At 40.6% G+C, this 19,894-nt stretch overlaps 1 protein-coding gene across 1 annotated transcript in view; it reads right to left on the bottom strand.

Annotated features, from left to right (window-relative positions):
* Positions 1-19,894, bottom strand: part of LOC117531458 (disintegrin and metalloproteinase domain-containing protein 9-like) — a 55,350-nt gene that overhangs the window by 21,228 nt on the left and 14,228 nt on the right. Inside the window, 6 exon segments of the mRNA XM_034194565.1 lie at positions 588-783; positions 937-1,026; positions 2,401-2,566; positions 7,192-7,319; positions 15,549-15,636; positions 17,108-17,277. Coding sequence (XP_034050456.1) covers positions 588-783; positions 937-1,026; positions 2,401-2,566; positions 7,192-7,319; positions 15,549-15,636; positions 17,108-17,277 — 838 coding nt within the window.

Raw genomic sequence — 19,894 nt, 5'->3', positions numbered from 1 at the left:
GATGACATGCTTCGTCAAAGTGGCCTTTATGAGTCTCTTTGTCACCATCGTAGTGTTTCCTCTGAATCCTCTGAAGCAACTTATTAATACAGTGTTGCAATACAAAAATTTTGTCGAGCAACTTTTTTTTTTGGGCAAAAATATTTTTTAAAATAATTTTAACAAATCAAGTTTTTTAAAATTTCAAGACAGATTTCAATCAGAAACCTCACTGTACAGCAGGGGTGGCCAAGTTCGGTCCTCGAGAGCCACTCTCCTGACACTCTTCGTTGTCTCCCTGCTCCAACACACCTGAATCCAATGAAAGACTTGTTAGCAGACTTGTGTTGGAGCAGGGAGACAACGAAGAGTGTCAGGAGAGTGGCTCTCAAGGAGCGAACTTGGCCACCCCTGCTCTTCAGCATTACTGATGACATGAATAATACCTCACAGTGAATCAGTCATCCATATGATGTCTGATCAACTTCAGTGGAATCAATAGTCATCGTAAGCTTGCTTCTAAATAACACAAGTAAATATTTTGAGTCCTGCCCCTAAAACAATTGTTTGTCAAGTTTAATTGACTGCAGACATGATATGAACTGTACCTGGTGCAAACAGATGTCTACACTGGTAGTCGTAGGTCTGACATCGGCCCTCGTAGCAGTACGCAGCGTTGTTCTCACAACTCAGGCCGTCCATCATGTAGAAGTCGTCGGGACAGAACGAGCTCATACCGTCACAGAATTCAGGGAGGTCACAGGTGTTGAAAGAGCTTCTGCATGGTGTTCCAGGAACTTTGATCTAAACGTAAAGACCCTTCACTTTAAACCACCAGAACTTACAGTATTATCTCCATTTCTAACATATGACTGTTTATTTTAATATGTGTGAACATTTTTCAGTTTGCAGTGGTAAAGCTCAAGATTAATGCCTGAAGTCAGGCACAAAGCTGACCCGACAGTTGCTGCAGCAGCTTCCGTGAGCACAGGTGGCGCCATTGGTTAATTTACAGGTGGCAGCATCACAGCAGTCGTTTTTGCATTCCTGTATGAAAGAGATTAAAAAAGAGACACATGTTCCATCAGTTATGGCAAAGTACAGGAATTCAGTGCACATAGGACATGTTGCATCCTCAGTCTGGATATAAAACGTTATATATCCAGACTGAGGACGCAACATGTCGTATGTGCAGTATCGTCTTCAAAACTGAAAATGACATTTCTGAACAGTTTTGTGCATACTTTTGACAAATATAACAGTTTTGTTACAACACTGAGGAAAAATGTGTTTCTGTATCTATATAGTTTATCACCAAAATTAAACGCATTGTTTAATTTAAACCAAACTACAGCTTTTCACACTGTATCACATAGCTTTTGATGGAATTCAGTTCATTTCTAAATTCCCAACCTTGGCTCCGAGCTCCCCCTTAGAGGGGTGCCAAAATAATGAAATTTATTTATGTGTTGAGTTTTACACCCTAAATTGGAGTTAATCATGTTACTTTTCTTAGGGCATGGGGAGATGTGTGTGCTTAGTGTCTCTTTGATACCAGTAGGGGGGTTCCAAGTGAAAAAACGTGGAATCCCTGCTCTAAACCTCACCATCCACATTTCTGTTCTTATAATTGTTCTGGTGCTAAAACTTTTGAAAATGAATAAAAACTGCAAAGTATCTAATATTTACACATTTTACTTACATTTACATTTTGAGGTGACAACTTTTGGTTTTAGTTGTTGGGGTTTTTACAATGACTGTGTTACTGAGTGAATAACGGCAACTTGGCATCATTTTGGTGACTTTTGAAATATGGTTAGAATGAACTTAAGCAGGTTGTGACCAGTTTAACCAAGGATTTCAGTAACTTGTGACTTGTTCTCGGGTCTAAATTAAATTAAATTAAATTTCACAGCATGAGGAAACCGAGTTTTATTGTAAACACAACCTTAACTTTTTACCTTGTTGTTGATTTTTACCCTCAAAGGTTGACTGTTGCCAGTGACCCAGATGGATGTGCGCACACACACACACACACACACACACACACACACACACACACACACACACACACACACACACACACACACACACACACACACACACACACACACACACACACACACACACACACACACACACACACACACACACACATTTTAGATAACTCCATGGCTGTTGGGTCGTTACCTTTGTGTATACCAAAAATTAGGGTCAATTTATTCTAATGTTAGAGTGCCGACAAAAGATGCCACCAATTGTTCTTCTTGTGCTGCCGTCTTGTGACTCACTGGGAGGGTCTCAACCCCCATATTGTGAACCACTGGGTTCCATTCCATTTGAAAGACCACTTTAATAAATAAAATCTTAGACATGTGAACAAGCGTGCACTTAAACTCTGTCTGGTAGGTAAGACTTTACCTCTGGAGTGCCACAGTCACACTCTTCTCCTTTCTCCAGGAGCCCATTGCCACATTTAGGAATACTGACCACATCCGACAGGGAGGGCTGGTTTTTCAGGCACAGGCCTCCTCCACGGAGGATCAGGTTCTCAAAGTCTCTTTCACTGCAGTCGCTGAAACTTGTGCTGCAGAGGTTCAACAATAAATCTAAAATGAAAACTCACATTCGTAACTTAAGTCACATCTACAAGGTATATAGAAATTACTGTGTGTGTGTGTGTGTGTGCGCGCGCGTGTGTGTGGGTTTTCACTTTAATAGTTGTAGTGGGGGTACCACCCCAATTCCAATGAAGTTGGGATGTTGTGTAAAATGTAAATAAAAACAAAATACAATGATTTGCAAATCCTCTTCAGCCTATATTCAGTTGAATACACCACAAAGACAAGATATTTAATGTTCAAACTGATAAACTTTATTGTTTTGTACAAATATTTTTGAAATGAATGCCTGCAACATGTTTCATAAAAGCTGGGACAGTGGTATGTTTACCACTGTGTTACATCACCTTTCCTTCTAACAACACTCAATAAGTGTTTGGGAACTGAGGACACTAATTGTTGAAGTTTTGTTGGTGGAATTCTTTCACATTCTTGATTGATGTATGACTTCAGTTGTTCAACAGTACGGGGTCTCCATTGCCGTATTTTTCATTTCATAATGCACCACACATTTTCAATGGGCGACAGGTCTGGACTGCAGGCAGGCCAGTCTAGTACCCACACTCTTTTACGAGGAAGCCATGCTGTTGTAACATGTGCAGAATGTGGCTTGGCATTGTCTTGTTTAAATAAGCAGGGACGTCCCTGAAAAAGACGTTGCTTGGATGGCAGCATGTGCTGCTCCAAAACTTGGATGTAACCTTTCATCATTGATGGTGCCATCACAGATGTGTAATTTGTCCATGTCATGGGCACTAACACACCCCCATACCATCACAGATGCTGGCAACAATCTGGATGGTCTTTATCCTCTTATGTCCAGAGGACACAACATCCATGATTTCCAAAAACAATTTGAAATGTGGACTCATCAGACCACAGCACACTTTTCCACTTTGTGTCTGTCCATTTCAAATGAGCTTGGGTCCAGAGAAGGCGGCGGTGTTTCTGGATGTTGTTGGATGTATGGCTTTCGCTTTGCATGGTAGAGTTTTAACTTGCACTTGTAGATGTAGCGATGAACTGTGTTAACTGACAATGGTTTTCTGAAGTGTTCCTGAGCCCACCCAGTAAGATCATTTACACAATGATGTCGGTTTTTAATGCAGTGCCACCTGAGGGATCAAAGGTCACGGGCATTCAATGTTGGTTTTCAGCCTTGCCGCTTATGTGTAGAAAGTTCTCCAGATGCCCTGAATCTTCTGGTTATACTATGGACTGTAGATGATGGAATCCCTAAATTCCTTGCAACTGAACACTGAGAAACATTGTTCTTAAACTGTTGGACTATTTTCATGCAGTTGTTCACAAAGTGGTGATCCTCGCCCCATCTTTGCTTGTGAACGGCTGAGCCTTTTGGGGATGCTCCTTTTATACCCAGTCATGACTATCACAGTTAGTGTCCTCAGTTCCCAAATGCTTACTGAGTGTTGTTAAAAGGAAAGGTGATGTAACACAGTGGTAAACATACCACTGTCCCAGGTTTTTTGAGACGTGTTGCAGGCATCCATTTTGAAATGAGCAAATATTTGCACAAAAACAATAACGTTTATCAGTTTGAACATTACGTATCTTGTCTTTGTGGTGTATTCAATTGAATATAGGTTAAAGAGGATTTGTAAATCATTGTATTCTGTTTTTATTTACATTTCATACAATGTCCCAACTTCTTTGGAATTGGGGTTGTAGTAGTTCTCTGGTCCAAATGGCACCTCAGAATTGAGCCAAACTTGGCACACATATACTTTGACATAGGGGGAGTGGCATAGGCTATTGATCACTTTAGCAGTAGCAGTAGTAATAGATAAGATAAGATAAGACTTTATTGATCTCACAGTTGAGAAATTCACGTTATGTCAGCTCTTAAAAAAACACACAAGACGGGTGCGAGTAGAGGAAGATGTGCATTAAACAGCGTGTGCAAGGATAAGCAATAATAATAATACTTGTAACAATACAATAAAATAAGAAAATGAGGTAGAAATAGAATCTATATATGTACATGCACAAGTACATATGCATACATAAACATGACTGAAAAAGACAGGAGCATCTTAGTGGAATTTAGATGTGATAAGGTGACATTAGTGCAGGGATTTGTAAACGAGTTGTTATTGCACATGATTTGTGGACATATTAATACTGCACATGATTTGTGGACATATTAATACTGCACGTGATTTGTGGACATATTATTGCATGTGGTTATTTCCACGGTTGGGTAGGATTACTTTGAAAGAATACATGTGGTTTACATGTATGTACGTACATACATTTGGATTACTTGTAATCTGATTACTTTTGGATTACATTTCAAAGTAATCCTACCCAACCCTGGTTATTTCACAGTGTTATTGTACAGTCTGACAGCAGCAGGGAGGAACCTGTGGTATCATTCCTTCTTGCACTGAGGGTGCCTTAGAATAGTAGTAGTTAATGGGAGAGATATTTTTGTGCTGCTGCATCATCATCGCAAAAAGGTTGGTGTCATATTTTTCTATTCTCTTCTTTTTCCTTTGAACTTTATACCCCTTCATTTTTGTAAGTAGCGGTAGTTGTAGCAGCTTTAGTCACGCCCTAACAGTTCTCTGGAATCTGGGATAATTGTAGGGGACAGCTTTGTTGGTTAATTTCAGTCTGAATTCAACCCACCCTGGGGCAGGTAATCAGCTGGGAAAATTATATCTTAGAATACATTTAAATGGAGCAGCACGTTGGCTTAGTGGTTAGCACTGTTTACTCACAGCGAGAAGACCATGTGATCGATTCCCACCCGTGGCCTTTCTGTGTGGGAGTTTGCATGTTCTCCCTGTGTTAGCGTGGGTTTCCTCCAGGTGCTCCGGCTTCCTCCCACATCCAAAGACATGCAGGTTAGGTTGATGGAAACTTAAAATTGTCCGTAGGTGTGCGTGCGGGTGTGACTGTGTTTGCGTGTCTATATGAGGCCCCACGACAGACTGGCGTCCTGTCCAGGCTGCACCCCGCCTCATGCCCTATGACTGCTGGGATAATCTCTTCATAATATGCACACATTGTGGATATGGAGACCATCTTATAGTTTTCTCAAGTAAAGGATTGGCATGGTGTCTAACCAGATCGTTACTCTGGATGGCATTTCCCTGATCTCTGGTAATACTGTGAGAAATCTTGGAGTCATTTTTGATCAGGATATGTCATTCAAAGCGCATATTAAACAAATATGTAGGACTGCCTTTTTGCATTTACGCAATATCTCTAAAATCAGAAAGGTCTTGTCTCAGAGTGATGCTGAAAAACTAATTCATGCATTTATTTCCTCTAGGCTGGACTATTGTAATTCATTATTATCAGGTTGTCCTAAAAGTTCCCTAAAAAGCCTTCAGTTGGTTCAGAATGCTGCAGCTAGAGTACTGACGGGGACTAGCAGGAGAGAGCATATCTCACCCGTGTTGGCCTCTCTTCATTGGCTTCCTGTTAATTCTAGAATAGAATTTAAAATTCTTCTTCTTACTTATAAGGTTTTGAATAATCAGGTCCCATCTTATCTTAGGGACCTCGTAGTACCATATTACCTCATTAGAGCGCTTCGCTCTCAGACTGCGGGCTTACTTGTAGTTCCTAGGATTTGTAAGAGTAGAATGGGAGGCAGAGCCTTCAGCTTTCAGGCTCCTCTCCTGTGGAACCAGCTCCCAATTCAGATCAGGGAGACAGATACCCTCTCTACTTTTAAGATTAGGCTTAAAACTTTCCTTTTCGCTAAGGCTTATAGTTAGGGCTGGATCGGGTGACCCTGGACCATCCCTTAGTTATGCTGCTTTAGACGTAGATTGTGGGGGGCTTCCCATGATGCACTGTTTCTTTCTCTTTTGCTCCGTATGCATCACTCTGCATTTAATCATTAGTGATCGATCTCTGCCCCCCTTCACGGCATGTCTTTTTCCTGTTTTTTTCCCTCAGCCCCAACCAGTCTCAGCAGAAGACTGCCCCTCCCTGAGCCTGGTTCTGCTGGAGGTTTCTTCCTGTTAAAAGGGAGTTTTTCCTTCCCACTGTTGCCAAGTGCTTGCTCATAGGGGGTCGTTTTGACCGTTGGGGTTTTTCATAATTATTGTATGGCCTTGCCTTACAATATGGAGCACCTTGGGGCAACTGTTTGTTGTGATTTGGCGCTATATAAGAAAAAAGTTGATTGATTGATTGATTGAAAGAAAAATCACTTCACCATCATTAATATGCAAATATATCTACTAAACAACTTGAAAATTTGATCAACGTATCCACACTCCAGGTGGTACCTGTGGTGTAAGTATCAAGTGCCCATCATGTGCTATTATTGAGTTATGGCATCAACAATGAAACCGAACCATATCCTGCATACTAGTGCATTGTAAATAGTGGTGAGACTTAAAAATACAAGTAAAGAAAATCTTACATTCAAATTTCCTTTAACAACTACAAAACTGTGAATAAAACTCAAACCCAGTTAAAAAAAAAAAAAAATCAAACACCCCCCCCCATTTTCACATGCAAGTGAAAATGTAAATTTACAAAAGCATTCATTGAAAGAGTCATAGAAACAGATTTAAGTCGAGAAGAATTGGGTGAGTTTCTTTACCCGTGTGACATGATGCAGCCTTTTGATGTTCCACAGACACAGTTTGAACCGTCGTGTTTCATACCCAGGTTATGACCCATCTCATGGGCCACCACAGTGGAGAAATAGACCAGATTGTTGCCACTGAACTATGGAGAGTGACACACACACACACACACACACACACACACACACACACACACACACACACACACACACACACACACACACACACACACACACACACACACACACACACACACACACACACACACACACACACACACACACACACACACACACAGGTAATATCCTGTGTTGTCTATTCACAGAAACATGTTAGTGACTGAAATACATACATACGTTTAAACAAATCTTAATTTTATGGACTCAGGACATGAAACAATGCATCAAATTACATTAAAAAGCAGAGCAGATAGAAACAACTGTGTGTGTTTTATAGTAAAAGCACCACATTTTCACAAATATTGAATATACTGAGAAAATTTCAGCATCAAGCTGAGCTCATTTTTTCAGTCAGTACAATAACTGTGGTTGGAATGAACTGAGTGTGGAAGATGTTTTGCATGTTGGTTGTACGTCCATGTTTATCATCACACCTTATGAAAACCAGGGGTGGACACAGCTAGCCAAAAAGTTATCTTTGATAACAGATGATCAGCTAACTGAAAAGTTATCTTTTATAAAGCTAAACAGATAAACCACACAAAAATTTATCGGAAGCTACAGATAATCAATAACTTTCAGTATTGTCTCCGAAGTTTTGTAACAAACAGACAGATGCCAAAGGGATTATGGGAAAATGAGCCTCCAGTAACACTGATTGGTTGACTCATTCATTCTATGTAAAAACCAACACGTTAATGTGACATGATGTGCATTGGTATTTAAATGTGCTTTTGTAAAATATGCCATTTTAATTATATGTAAAAAAAAGCGATTTGTTAAAGCCATAACTAAGTCAAGTTGTGATTTGAAAACCGTCTGATGTAACTGGGTCAGAATGCATAGAACACTGCCATCTACTGGCACTCAGACGCTCAGACCCTTACATTAGCTTTGATAATTTGCTGTTAGTGGATTAGCGGAACTGTGCCCACCACTGATAAAAACACAGAAAACAGCTTGAATTCTGTTTTGTTCCACACTGAATCCATTCCAACCACAATTACATTGATTAAAAAAAATCTTGATATCGAATTTCTTTTCTTTTTTTAAATTATATATATATATATATATATATATATATATATATATATATATATATATATATATATATATATATTATATATATATATATATATATCTATACGATTCGCTTTGGAAGTGAGACAAACACCTCCGTTTCGGCATGTCAGAGGATACGTTTGGACATGTCCAGCTCTCCACAATTTCACTGATACTTACTGGACTGGTAAGCATTGAAAGCCGAGATAGACAAAGCCAGATAAGTTTTTGAAAAAAATAAAACGGACCGTTACTTTATTGACAGATCTCGTGTGTATATATATATATATATATATACATACGAGGGCTGTCCATAAAGTATAGGTCCTTTTTATTTTTTTTCAAAAACCTATATGGATTTCAATCATATGTTTTTACGTCAGACATACTTGAACCCTCGTGCGCATGCGTGAGTTTTTCCACGCCTGTCGGTGACGTCATTCGCCTGTGAGCACTCCTTGTGGGAGGAGTCGTCCAGCCCCTCGTCGGAATTCCTTTGTCTGAGAAGTTGCTGAGAGACTGGCGCTTTGTTTGATCAAAATGTTTTCTAAACCTGTGAGACACATCGAAGTGGACACGGTTCGAAAAATTAAGCTGGTTTTCGGTGAAAATTTTAACGGCTGATGAGAGATTTTGAGGTGATACTGTCGCTTTAAGGACTTCCCACGGTGCGAGACGTCGTGCAGCACTCTCAGGCGCCGTCGTCAGCCTGTTTCAAGCTGAAAACCTCCACATTTCAGGCTCTATTGATCCAGGACGTCGTGAGAGAACAGAGAAGTTTCAGAAGAAGTCGGTTTCAGCATTTTATCTGGATATTCCACTGTTAAAGGAGATTTTTTTAATGAAAGACGTGCGGACGGATTGCAGCGTCGGCTCGCAGCTGCTGCGATGCTCCGCCACAGGAAAAACACCTCTGTTGGAAGCCTTAAGGACAAGTTGGAACATGTCCAGCTGTTAAACAATTTCTCATATACTCACTCCACTGAAAGCCATCAAAAGCCGCCTGGATTTTACAAATGGTTATCAACACGGAGGTGTTTTTCCTGTGCCGCCGCACCGCACCATATATATATATATATATATATAATTAAAAATGTCTGCCAAATTTGGTGCTTTCGCCATAAAACACAATCACAATCAGTGATATTTTACACATATCTGCACCTCGAAAAAGGACATGTCACCTGTAAAGTTGATATGAGATTTAAAAAAAAAACTGGCAGGACAAAATTCACAGCTGAATGGTCATTATTCCAAACTGACACTTTTTAGCTTTTTTTTTTCTTGCCAAATGTATATATACTGTTCACATAGATTGACAGTCAAATCAGTCAAAAAAACAAATATACAGGTCACATGCATACCGACAGTGTAACTTTTATCAAAATATGTGCAAAAATAGGCTTTGACATTAAATATTGCAGAATACCACTTCGGCAAATTTGAAAAAAAATTCTTATTTCTGTTACCCGACTGACTATTCCACATGCGTGACCCAAGCTATTTTGCCACCAATAAATAAATAAATAAAGTATATTTGCTTCACTTTGTCCACACCAAGCGCATTAAATTAAATGTCTTGCCATTTCTCTTTCGACACAGCCAGCGTATTTGCCAAATTCTTCACAAGACGACATACGCTGGCTAAATTGTCAAGGTGTGACAGGGCTATGAAGTCAGTGACGTCACTCAAACTCCTGCTGCTGTCTGCATCTACAGATGTTCATAAAACACTTTCTGTTTGAGGGACCTGGAGGTGGTGTTAATACTTGATTCACATTTTACCCCCGGTGGCTGTATGCCCGAACGGAGATTATGTTGTGGTGATTTCCATCTGTCTGCCCGTCTGTTCCATAAAGGGTATAAGCATTCAGAAATCAGCTCCTCTCACATTTTTAGGAGGAATTTTGTGAAACTTGGTACAAGTTCTTGTTATAGGTTGGTAATATGCATATTATCATATTGTTTGAGTTGGGCCCATTTTACCAGACGTATGGCTTGTGATTCACAAATCTAGACTCTGTCAGTTTCATGACCTTGAAATATTATCAGAATGTACAGTAGTGTTCAGAATAATAGTAGTGCTATGTGACTAAAAAGACTTATCCAGGTTTTGAGTATATTTCTTATTGTTACATGGGAAACAAGGTACCAGTAGATTCAGTAGATTCTCACAAATCCAACAAGACCAAGCATTCATGATATGCACACTATTAAGGCTATGAAATTGGGCTATTAGTAAAAAAAAGCATAAAAAGGGGTGTTCACAATAATAGTAGTGTGGCATTCAGTCAGTGAGTTTGTCAGTTTTGTGGAACAAACGGGTGTGAATCAGGTGTCCCCTATTTAAGGATGAAGCCAGCACCTGTTGAACATGCTTTTCTCTTTGAAAGCCTGAGGAAAATGGCACGTTCAAGACATTGTTCAGAAGAACAGCATAGTTTGATTAAAAAGTTGATTGGAGAGGGGAAAACCTATACGCAGGTGCAAAAAATTATAGGCTGTTCATCTACAATGATCTCCAATGCTTTAAACAGGACAAAAAAAAAACAAAACAAAAAAAACAGAGACGCGAGGAAGAAAACAGAAAACAACCATCAAAATGGATAGAAGAATAACCAGAATGGCAAAGGCTCACCCATTGATCAGCTCCAGGATGATCACAGACAGTCTGGAGTTACCTGTAAGTGCTGTGACAGTTAGAAGACGCCTGTGTGAAGCTAATTTATTTGCAAGAATCCCCCGCAAAGTCCCTCTGTTAAATAAAAGACATGTGCAGAAGAGGTTACAATTTGCCAAAGAACACATCAACTGGCCTAAAGAGAAATGGAGGAATATTTTGTGGACTGAGGAGAGTAAAATTTTTGGGTCCAAGGGCCGCAGACAGTTTGTGAGACGACCCCCAAACTATGAATTCAAGCCACAGTTCACAGTGAAGACAGTGAAGCATGGTGGTGCAAGCATCATGATATGGGCATGTTTCTCCTACTATGGTGTTGGGCCTATATATCACATACCAGGTATCATGGATCAGTTTGGATATGTCAAAATACTTGAAGAGGTCATGTTGCCTTATGCTGAAGAGGACATGCCCTTGAAATGGGTGTTTCAACAAGACAATGACCCCAAGCACCCTAGTAAACAAGCAAAATCTTGGTTCCAAACCAACAAAATTAATGTTTTGGAGTGGCCTGCCCAATCCCGGACCTAAATACTATTGAGAACTTGTGGGGTGACATCAAAAAAGCTGTTTCTGAAGCAAAACCAAGAAATGTGAGTGAATTGTGGAATGTTGTTAAAGAATCTTGGAGTGGAATAACAGCTGAAAGGTGCCACAAGTTGGCTGACTCCATGCCTCGCAGATGTGAAGAAATCATGAAAAACTGTGGTTATACAACTAAATACGAGTTTAGTGATTCACAAGTTTGCTAAAAAAGCTAACTTTGAAGTTTGAACATAATAGTTTTGAGTTTGTAGCGTCAACAGCAGATGCTACTGTTATTGTGAACACCCCCTTTTCTACTTTTTTTATACTAATAGCCCAATTTCATAGCCTTAAGAGTGTGCATATCATGAATGCTTGGTCTTGTTGGATTTTTGAGAATTTACTGGTACCTTGTTTCCCATGTAACAGTAAGAAATATACTCAAAACCTGGATTAATCTTTTCAGTCACATAGCACTACTATTATTCTGAACACTACTGTAACAAGCATTTGTACCAAAGCAGCATTTGCCAGTGGGGGGTGTTGTTTAACTGTGGAAAACCTCTGAGTAAATTCTCTTCATATCATACATCTGTGCTGTGAAATCCACAGCCATTTAATATATTTTTAAATAATAAATTTATAAATAAAACATGATGATCTGAGCGATGTTTCTCAGAAAGCAGCAGCAACAACTCCGTGCAGCGCCTGATGCACCGTCCTGTTGGCCACGTTTGGTCCGGCTTCCTTTAATGTGGACATGCTTTACCCGGAGCGTAGAGTCCCTCAGTCACAACTAAAATGTACTTTGTGGTCAGTATAGAAACGCGCCAAGGCCTTTCCAAGTGGCAGGCAGTGAAAGACAGACACCAAAAATACAAATGAAACAAGTAAAGGAATTTAATTAGTCTTGTTGTTTTATACTTTAAACTGAATGTCGCTTTTTTCCTCGATGTCATTAACAGGGCTGGACGAGGACAAAAATTTGGCCTTTGGTCCAGATTCGGTTTTGGTCCAGATTGGCCCACCACTATAATCTGTGTGCAGATACTGTGCCAACTAACCCCCAGTTTAAGTACATGTAATACCACAAACACACATCTTAATAACACTACTATACTGAACAATATCCCTTTTTATTAAATGGCTGCGATGCTACGCGCACTCTGATTGGCTGGTTACTGGTTAGACATTTCCCATATCTGGACTGGTTATCATGACAATCGGTCTGCAACGCGTGTTTTCATTACAAACCAGGAAGCTAAAAACACGATTAGAAAAATGAAGTCAGACAAAGATACTCCATAAATGTCTAAACAGCATCTGAAAAAACACACGGATTGAAAGTTTAGCAGCTAACGTCAGGACCATCTGTTAAGTTCTTCATGGAGGTGAAGCGAACAAGTCGGACTACGAGCTGTCAGCAGCTTTCACAGCCAGGTGATACTGTAGGTTTGTGTGTTGATATATATATATATATATATATACACATAAATACAGTGAGGAAAATAAGTATTTGAACACCCTGCGGTTTTGCAAGTTCTCCCACTTGTGTTCACAGGTGTTCAAATACTTATTTTGTAACAGTAACATTTTGTAGCAGTAACATACAAACAAATTATTTAAAAAATTATACATTGTGATTTCAGGATTTTTTTTTAGATTATGTCTCTCACAGTGGACATGCACCTAAGATGAAAATTTCAGACCCCTCCATGATTTCTAAATGGGAGAACTTGCAAAATCGCAGGGTGCTCAAATACTTATTTTCCTCACTGTATATAAATTAAATAAGCAGGGGTGGTGGCCAATAGCAGGGGTGGTGGCCAAGTGGTTAATGCACTTGGTTTCATTCTAGAAGGCTCTGGGTTCAAGTCCCACCCCTGCCACATTTCTGCATGTAATATGGAGTTGCGTCAGGAAGGGCATCCAACGTAAAACCTGTGCCAATTCAACATGCAGATCCACCTTGGATTTGCTGTGGCGACCCCGAGTGCAAACAAGGGAGCAGCCGAAGGGACTTACATATAAATAAAATAGCCATATGATGAATGAATTACTAACCTCACTTGCTTGGTCTGTACGGGGATGTCAGACCTCCGTGTTTTTCGCAATGGCCTCGCTAATGCTTGATCCGTACTGACAACGCATCGGCCTGATATTTCCCCGTACAGACCTTGCAGTTCGTTAATTATCATTTAATATTCTGGCCTAGAACAACATAAATTATAAAAATTGTGAAAATAGCAGATCTATATGCTCAAAACACATCACACTGTGAGTTATAAGCTTGCAGCTCTGCAATTATGTGTGGCATTCTTTGATGAAAGTATAAAATAGTGGTTCAGTGGTTATTAATAAATGCAACTAATCAGTAAACCAGCATATGAATATGATATTTTTCCCAATGCTTTAGATAATTAGATTGAGTTATCTAAACTCACTGTCTGACTCAGACTCCATCTGCTGCTGCTGAGAGGGAACTGCAGGCACCCCTGCCAGACTGGCCCCCGTATCAAACATCTGTGAAATTTTTCTGCTCTTAGGAGCATCAGTCATAAGAGCTTTTTCCCCCTCAGTTTTTCTGCAGTGCTTTTCTCTTTTTTCTCCATTTTGTGACTTGCTTTGATTTTCATGTTCTGCTGTGTTGTTTTCCTCTCTCTCTCATCATGAAAAGTTGATTGGACAAGAGAGGTCTAGAACATACGTGCGTGGGATTCCTGGGCCTCTGTAGCCTATCAAAGGGCCACAATTGGGTCAGGTATTCTTTTGACAGACAAGCCACTGAGCCTATGTTTTGTGTCTGCAGGCTGCAGCTGAGCTCTGTGGGCTGGTGCATGTCTCTCTCCCTGGGTTGGGCGAGTTACCATGGTAAGGTGCAGCAACCCCCCCCCCCCCCCCCCCCCCCCAAAAAAAAAAACGCAGCCATCGGCCCATTTTGATCGCCCCGTCGGGAAAATTCTGGTACCCCAATGGCCAATTCACCCTTGTTCATTAACATGTTCAATCACAAGATTTTTTTATTATCTCAAACCAAACAAACAAACAAACCATACTGACCCATGGGATGCTTTCATTTTTTCACCACTGAAATTTCACCACGAGGAAGAACTCTGAAAACATAAGACTATTTCCAAGTCATGTAATGCTTCAATTAACCCCGAGCCAGCTGGCTTCCAGTTTTAGTCAGATAAAATTTTTATTCAAGAGGTGAAATGAGAGGTTTGTCAAGAACATTTCTCTCTTTACAGGGCAATGTGACCCAGACTAGGCAAGTCAACCCAGTTCAAGGATGTAGCAAGCTATCAAGAACTGCCATCACCATACGTTTTGTCACTAGAAAGATGTGAATTTAACTGGTAAGTTTAATAACCATTTCTGTAAAGTATATTGATGTGCACTAGATCAATCTCAAAATATGTAAACAGAAATCAACTGAAATAAAGTCTGAGATTCAGCGTGGGCAGCACTCCCACCTACACATTAAACGCCCCCCAACAAAAAAAAGAAACAAACAAACCCAAGCCCTACCTACCTGACATATTTTTATGGGGTTTTGATGATGTCACACATTCTTTGTCCAGTCTATGATCATAATGTAGGACGTATTAAGAAGTGTACTGATTTACTACTCAATTGATACTTCAGTGAACCAGCACCAATGTGGCACCGACAGGCTCACACAGCCGCTGTCCCTGGACTGCTTTGTGTGAATCATACCGATTGATCACTTTCTGCGGAACTGAACACAGCTCCAGAATAAAATATATAAATCCCCTTCTCCCACTCCTCTCCCTACTTTGTCTGACCTTTTTGTCTCTCATGGCAGTTACAAAATCGTGAATGACGCACATCATGGTATCGGATAAACAAAAGCACCAGGGGTGTCAGGGATCACTAAATGTTAAAAGGAACTTGAACTCACCACGTTGATTGCCCCTGAATGGGCCGCAGAACAGATGGTGCTCACAAAAGCCAAACCCACCACAGCTCCATAAGGGTGCGGCCGACCGCTGACAAAACAAGGACAACCAAAAAGACAATTATGTCAAATTTCATACCACAACACGTTATGTTGCTCAGGTAATTAAACACAGTTGTTAACATATAATACAACAACAACAACAACAACAACTATTTATATTGCACTTTTTAGGACCAAGTTGCAGTTCAAAGTGCTTTAACCTACACTCACTAATCTTCAGCTGCTTACTTTAATTAGGGGTCACGGGGGGCTGGAGCCTAACTCAGCAGTCATGGGGCGTGAGGTGGGGTACACCCTGGACACGACGCCAGTGTGTCACAGGGCCACATATAGACAAACAAACATATGCACACCTACGGACAATTTAGAGTTTCCAGTCCACCTAACCTGCATGTCTTTGGATGTGGGAGGAAGCCGGAGCACCTGGAGGAAACCCACACAACCACAGGAGAAGATGCAAACTCCATACAGGAGGGCCACAGGTGGGCATCAATCCCATGACCTTCTTGCTGTGAGGCAGTATCGCCAAAGTAATTTTGAAAAGTTACTTCATTAGTTACTTTATACAGTTATATTTTACTGTTACTTTATACAGTTAATTAATTAGCAGCTGCAGACAACTTGTCGGCAGTTACTGAATGTAATTAATAAAGTAACTCATAATCTAACTTGGTTATTTTTAAGATTTAGTGTTCAATCTTAATAGTGCTCAATCTTAAGAGTAACAAAGTTAGATTACTAGTTACCTTATTAGTTACATTACTTATTAGTTGCAAGTTTTCAGCAGCTTCTAATAAAGTAATTGCATAAAGTTTCTAATGAAGTAACTGCATAAAGTAATTGTATAAAGCAACTAAAAAAGTAACTTTTCAAAGTTACTTCATTAGTTACTTTATACAGTTAATTCATTAGCAGCTTGCTACAACTTGTCAGCAGTTGCTGGATGTAATTAATAAAGTAACTCATCTAACTTGGTTATTTTTAAGATTTAGTACTCAATCTTAAGAGTAACAAAGTTAGATTACAAGTTACCTTATTAGTTACATTACTTATTAGTTGCACGTTTTCGGCAGCTTCTAATAAAGTAATTGCATAAGGATGCTAATGAAGTAACTGCATAAAGTAACTGTATAAAGCAACTAAAAAAGTAACTTTTCAAGTTACTTTGACAACACTGCTGTGAGGCAACAGTGCTAACCACTAAGCCACCGTGCTGCCCCTTTAACATATATATTTACAATAATTTAAAACAATCTAAATTAGACAAACAGTAGAAAACAGTAAAACTTAAAAAAATGTCAATTCATAACAACAAAAAAACTACAGCACAGTACAGCGCCGGTCAAATACATACAAAAAACAAAAGATGCCCAACTCATATGTCAAAGAGGAGAGATGAACCTTCAGTCTGCATTTAAAAGACTCAACAGAATCAGATGGCTTCATCTCAACCTGCAGATGTTTCCATAAAAATGGTACACAGTAAGAAAAGTACTTACATAACCAGCTGAGCGTTGTCATTCCTGATATTTGGTAACAGTGTGTCCTGTCTCCACTTCACAAAGCCCCCTAACGCATCTCCAGCAGATCCTTCCACATTAAAGGGGTTCTCCGTTTTAAAAATCTCCACACCCACAAGCACCACACGGATATTCAGCGGCTTGAAATACTGGCAACACACAAAATAAATAACTCATCCACACTCAGACAAGATCAGAAACAACCCGTGCAATGTTAAAAAATTATGCATTTTTAAATTTGTAGCCCTGATACACATTTTCAACTATAAATGTAATGTTAAAAACCAAAATAACTGTTGTATGGCTGGGGGGGCCTGGCTGCCTTTTTGTTTCTGTCTTTTGTTTTTCCTTCCAGGTGGCTTGCATTTGGGACTGAGTGGCTGTGTAGCTGAGTTTATCAGGACCTCACCCTGATCACCTGAGGCTGATCACCTGCGGCTCGTCAGGACTCACAGCTGTGGTGCATCTACATGGATTGGAACATGGTGGCATTTAAGACTGGAGTACACAGTGTGTATTTGCCAGAGACTCGACCTTGTGACCAGACGGGTGAGATCGTCGTCTCAAGAGCCATCTCATCATCAGTGGATGCAGAGAACGTCCAGGTTTGATGCATGGTCTGTGAAAGAGGAGGGGGTGAGGTCTCACGCTCGTCAGCACACTTCCTGAGGTACGTTAGATTTTGTGACTAACATTTACACAGTCAGTAAATGTGGTGTCCCTCACACCTTTATTATATTGAGCTGCATGCTGGTCGTTTAAATCAGCTTCCACTGCAGTGGAGTTTTGTGAACAGGGTGTTCTATGCCTGCAGGGTGGGAAGCTGATTTGCAATTAAGCCAGGAAGTGTTTGCTGTTTGTACACCTTTGAGTGGTCTCTCTGTGTGTTGAGTGTGGACTCACATAAGGATTCCTTCTTTCACAGACTCGGTTTGTCGCGGCCACCTGGGGGGTGTCGGCGGGGTCCTTGGGTCCGAACTGGTTCTGGCTCCGGACCGTTTTGTGCTGCTGGGAGCACACCGCAAATCCGCCACGCCAGACCGCGCACTTATTTGTTTGTATTTTTTCACAGCACTGTTATGTTCATTAAACTCTGTTATCCTTTGTACCGTGCTCTGCTTATTTTATACTGGGTCCTTCAAACGCTGGTCGGTTCTCCGGGCTGCGTCCGACACATAACAATAACAACAAAATCTATTTTGTTCCCGAGTGCTGACCTTCTAAGACAGGAAGTAAGTAAGTAATCTATTAATATAACACGTTTCAAAAACATGGCACAAAGTGCATCACATACTAGATAAAAAAAACAAAACATAAAAAGACAAATTAGACAAACTAACAGAGGTGAAGACTAAACCCAGGTGAAGAGTAGTTACCAAGTGGTAAGTGGTTTTCATTATACGAGGTCTGTTAGAAAAGTATCCGACCTTTTTATTTTTTTCAAAAACCATATGGATTTGAATCATGTGTGATTGCATCAGCCAAGCTTGAACCTTCGTGCGCATGCATGAGTTTTTTCACACCTGTCGGTTGCGTCATTCGCCTGTGAGCAGGCTTGGAGTGAGGAGTGGTCCACCCCTCTCGTCTTTTTTTTCATTGTTTAGGAATGGCTCAGAGACTGCCGCTTTGCTTGATCAAAATTTTTTCAGAAACTGTGAGGCACATCCAGGTGGACACATTCGAGAAATTCAGATGGTTTTTGGTGAAAATTTTATGGGCTTCAGAGAGATTAAGGAGTGTTACTATCGCTTTAAGGATGGCCCACAGCGGCTGATGTCGCGCCGCGCTCCGAGCCGCGATCAACAGGCTGAACGACCATTTCATTTCTAAACGGATCGCTGTATGGATCCGTGACCATCATGTGCAATTTCTCTGGTTATCACAAGAGCTGGACATCAACCATTTTCGGGCAGATTTCACTTTTAACAAGAGAATTTGTCATGTAAAGCCGCACGGAGGCTTCGCGCGTCATGACGGATTCGCTGATGGAGTGAGACAAAACCACCTCCGTTTTGGTCTCACAGGACGGCTTTGAGATGGCGGTTTTTCAGTCATGTGATTATCTGAGAAATTGTGGATGAGCCTGGACATGCCAGAACATGTCCTGTGAGGCTTCATCACGGCGTTGCTTTGCGCCATGCGGCACCGCCGCGACGCGCAAAGCCTCTGCTCCTCTTTCCATGACAAAAACTCCTGTAACAGTGGAATGTGCCGTTCATTTCCAAACTGGGTGCTGTGTTTTATCCGGGATGTTGTCTGACTACCACAGGAATTGTGAAAAGACGTGGGACATAAGCACTTTTTCGGCACATTGAGACAGACGTGCGGAGGAATTCAGCACGTCGCGGCGGTGCCGCATGGTGCAAAGCAATGCCGTGATGAAGCCTCACGGGACATGTTCTGGCATGTCCAGTCTCGGAGCCATTCCTAAACAATAAAAAAAAAGACGACAGGGGTGGACCACTCCTCACTCAAAGCCTGCTCACAGGCGAATGACGCAACCGACAGGCGTGAAAAAACTCACGCATGCGCACGAAGGTTCAAGCTTGGCTGATGCAATCACACGTGATTCAAATCCATATGGTTTTTGGAAAGAATAAAAAGGTCGGATACTTTTATACCAGACCTCGTACATACATACATACATACAATCAAAAAGAAAGGTATCAGAAAAAGGAGGCCACTGATCTACAGCAAATCAAGTAATACAAACAACCCCAATTCCAATCAAGTTGGAACGTTGTGTGAAATGTAAATAGAAACAGA

The sequence above is a fragment of the Thalassophryne amazonica genome, chromosome 18 (genome assembly GCF_902500255.1).
Source record: "Thalassophryne amazonica chromosome 18, fThaAma1.1, whole genome shotgun sequence".
Taxonomy (NCBI): Eukaryota; Metazoa; Chordata; class Actinopteri; order Batrachoidiformes; family Batrachoididae; genus Thalassophryne; species Thalassophryne amazonica.
The sequence above is the reverse complement of the archived record's forward strand: the minus strand, read 5'-3'. Positions and strand labels throughout refer to the sequence as shown.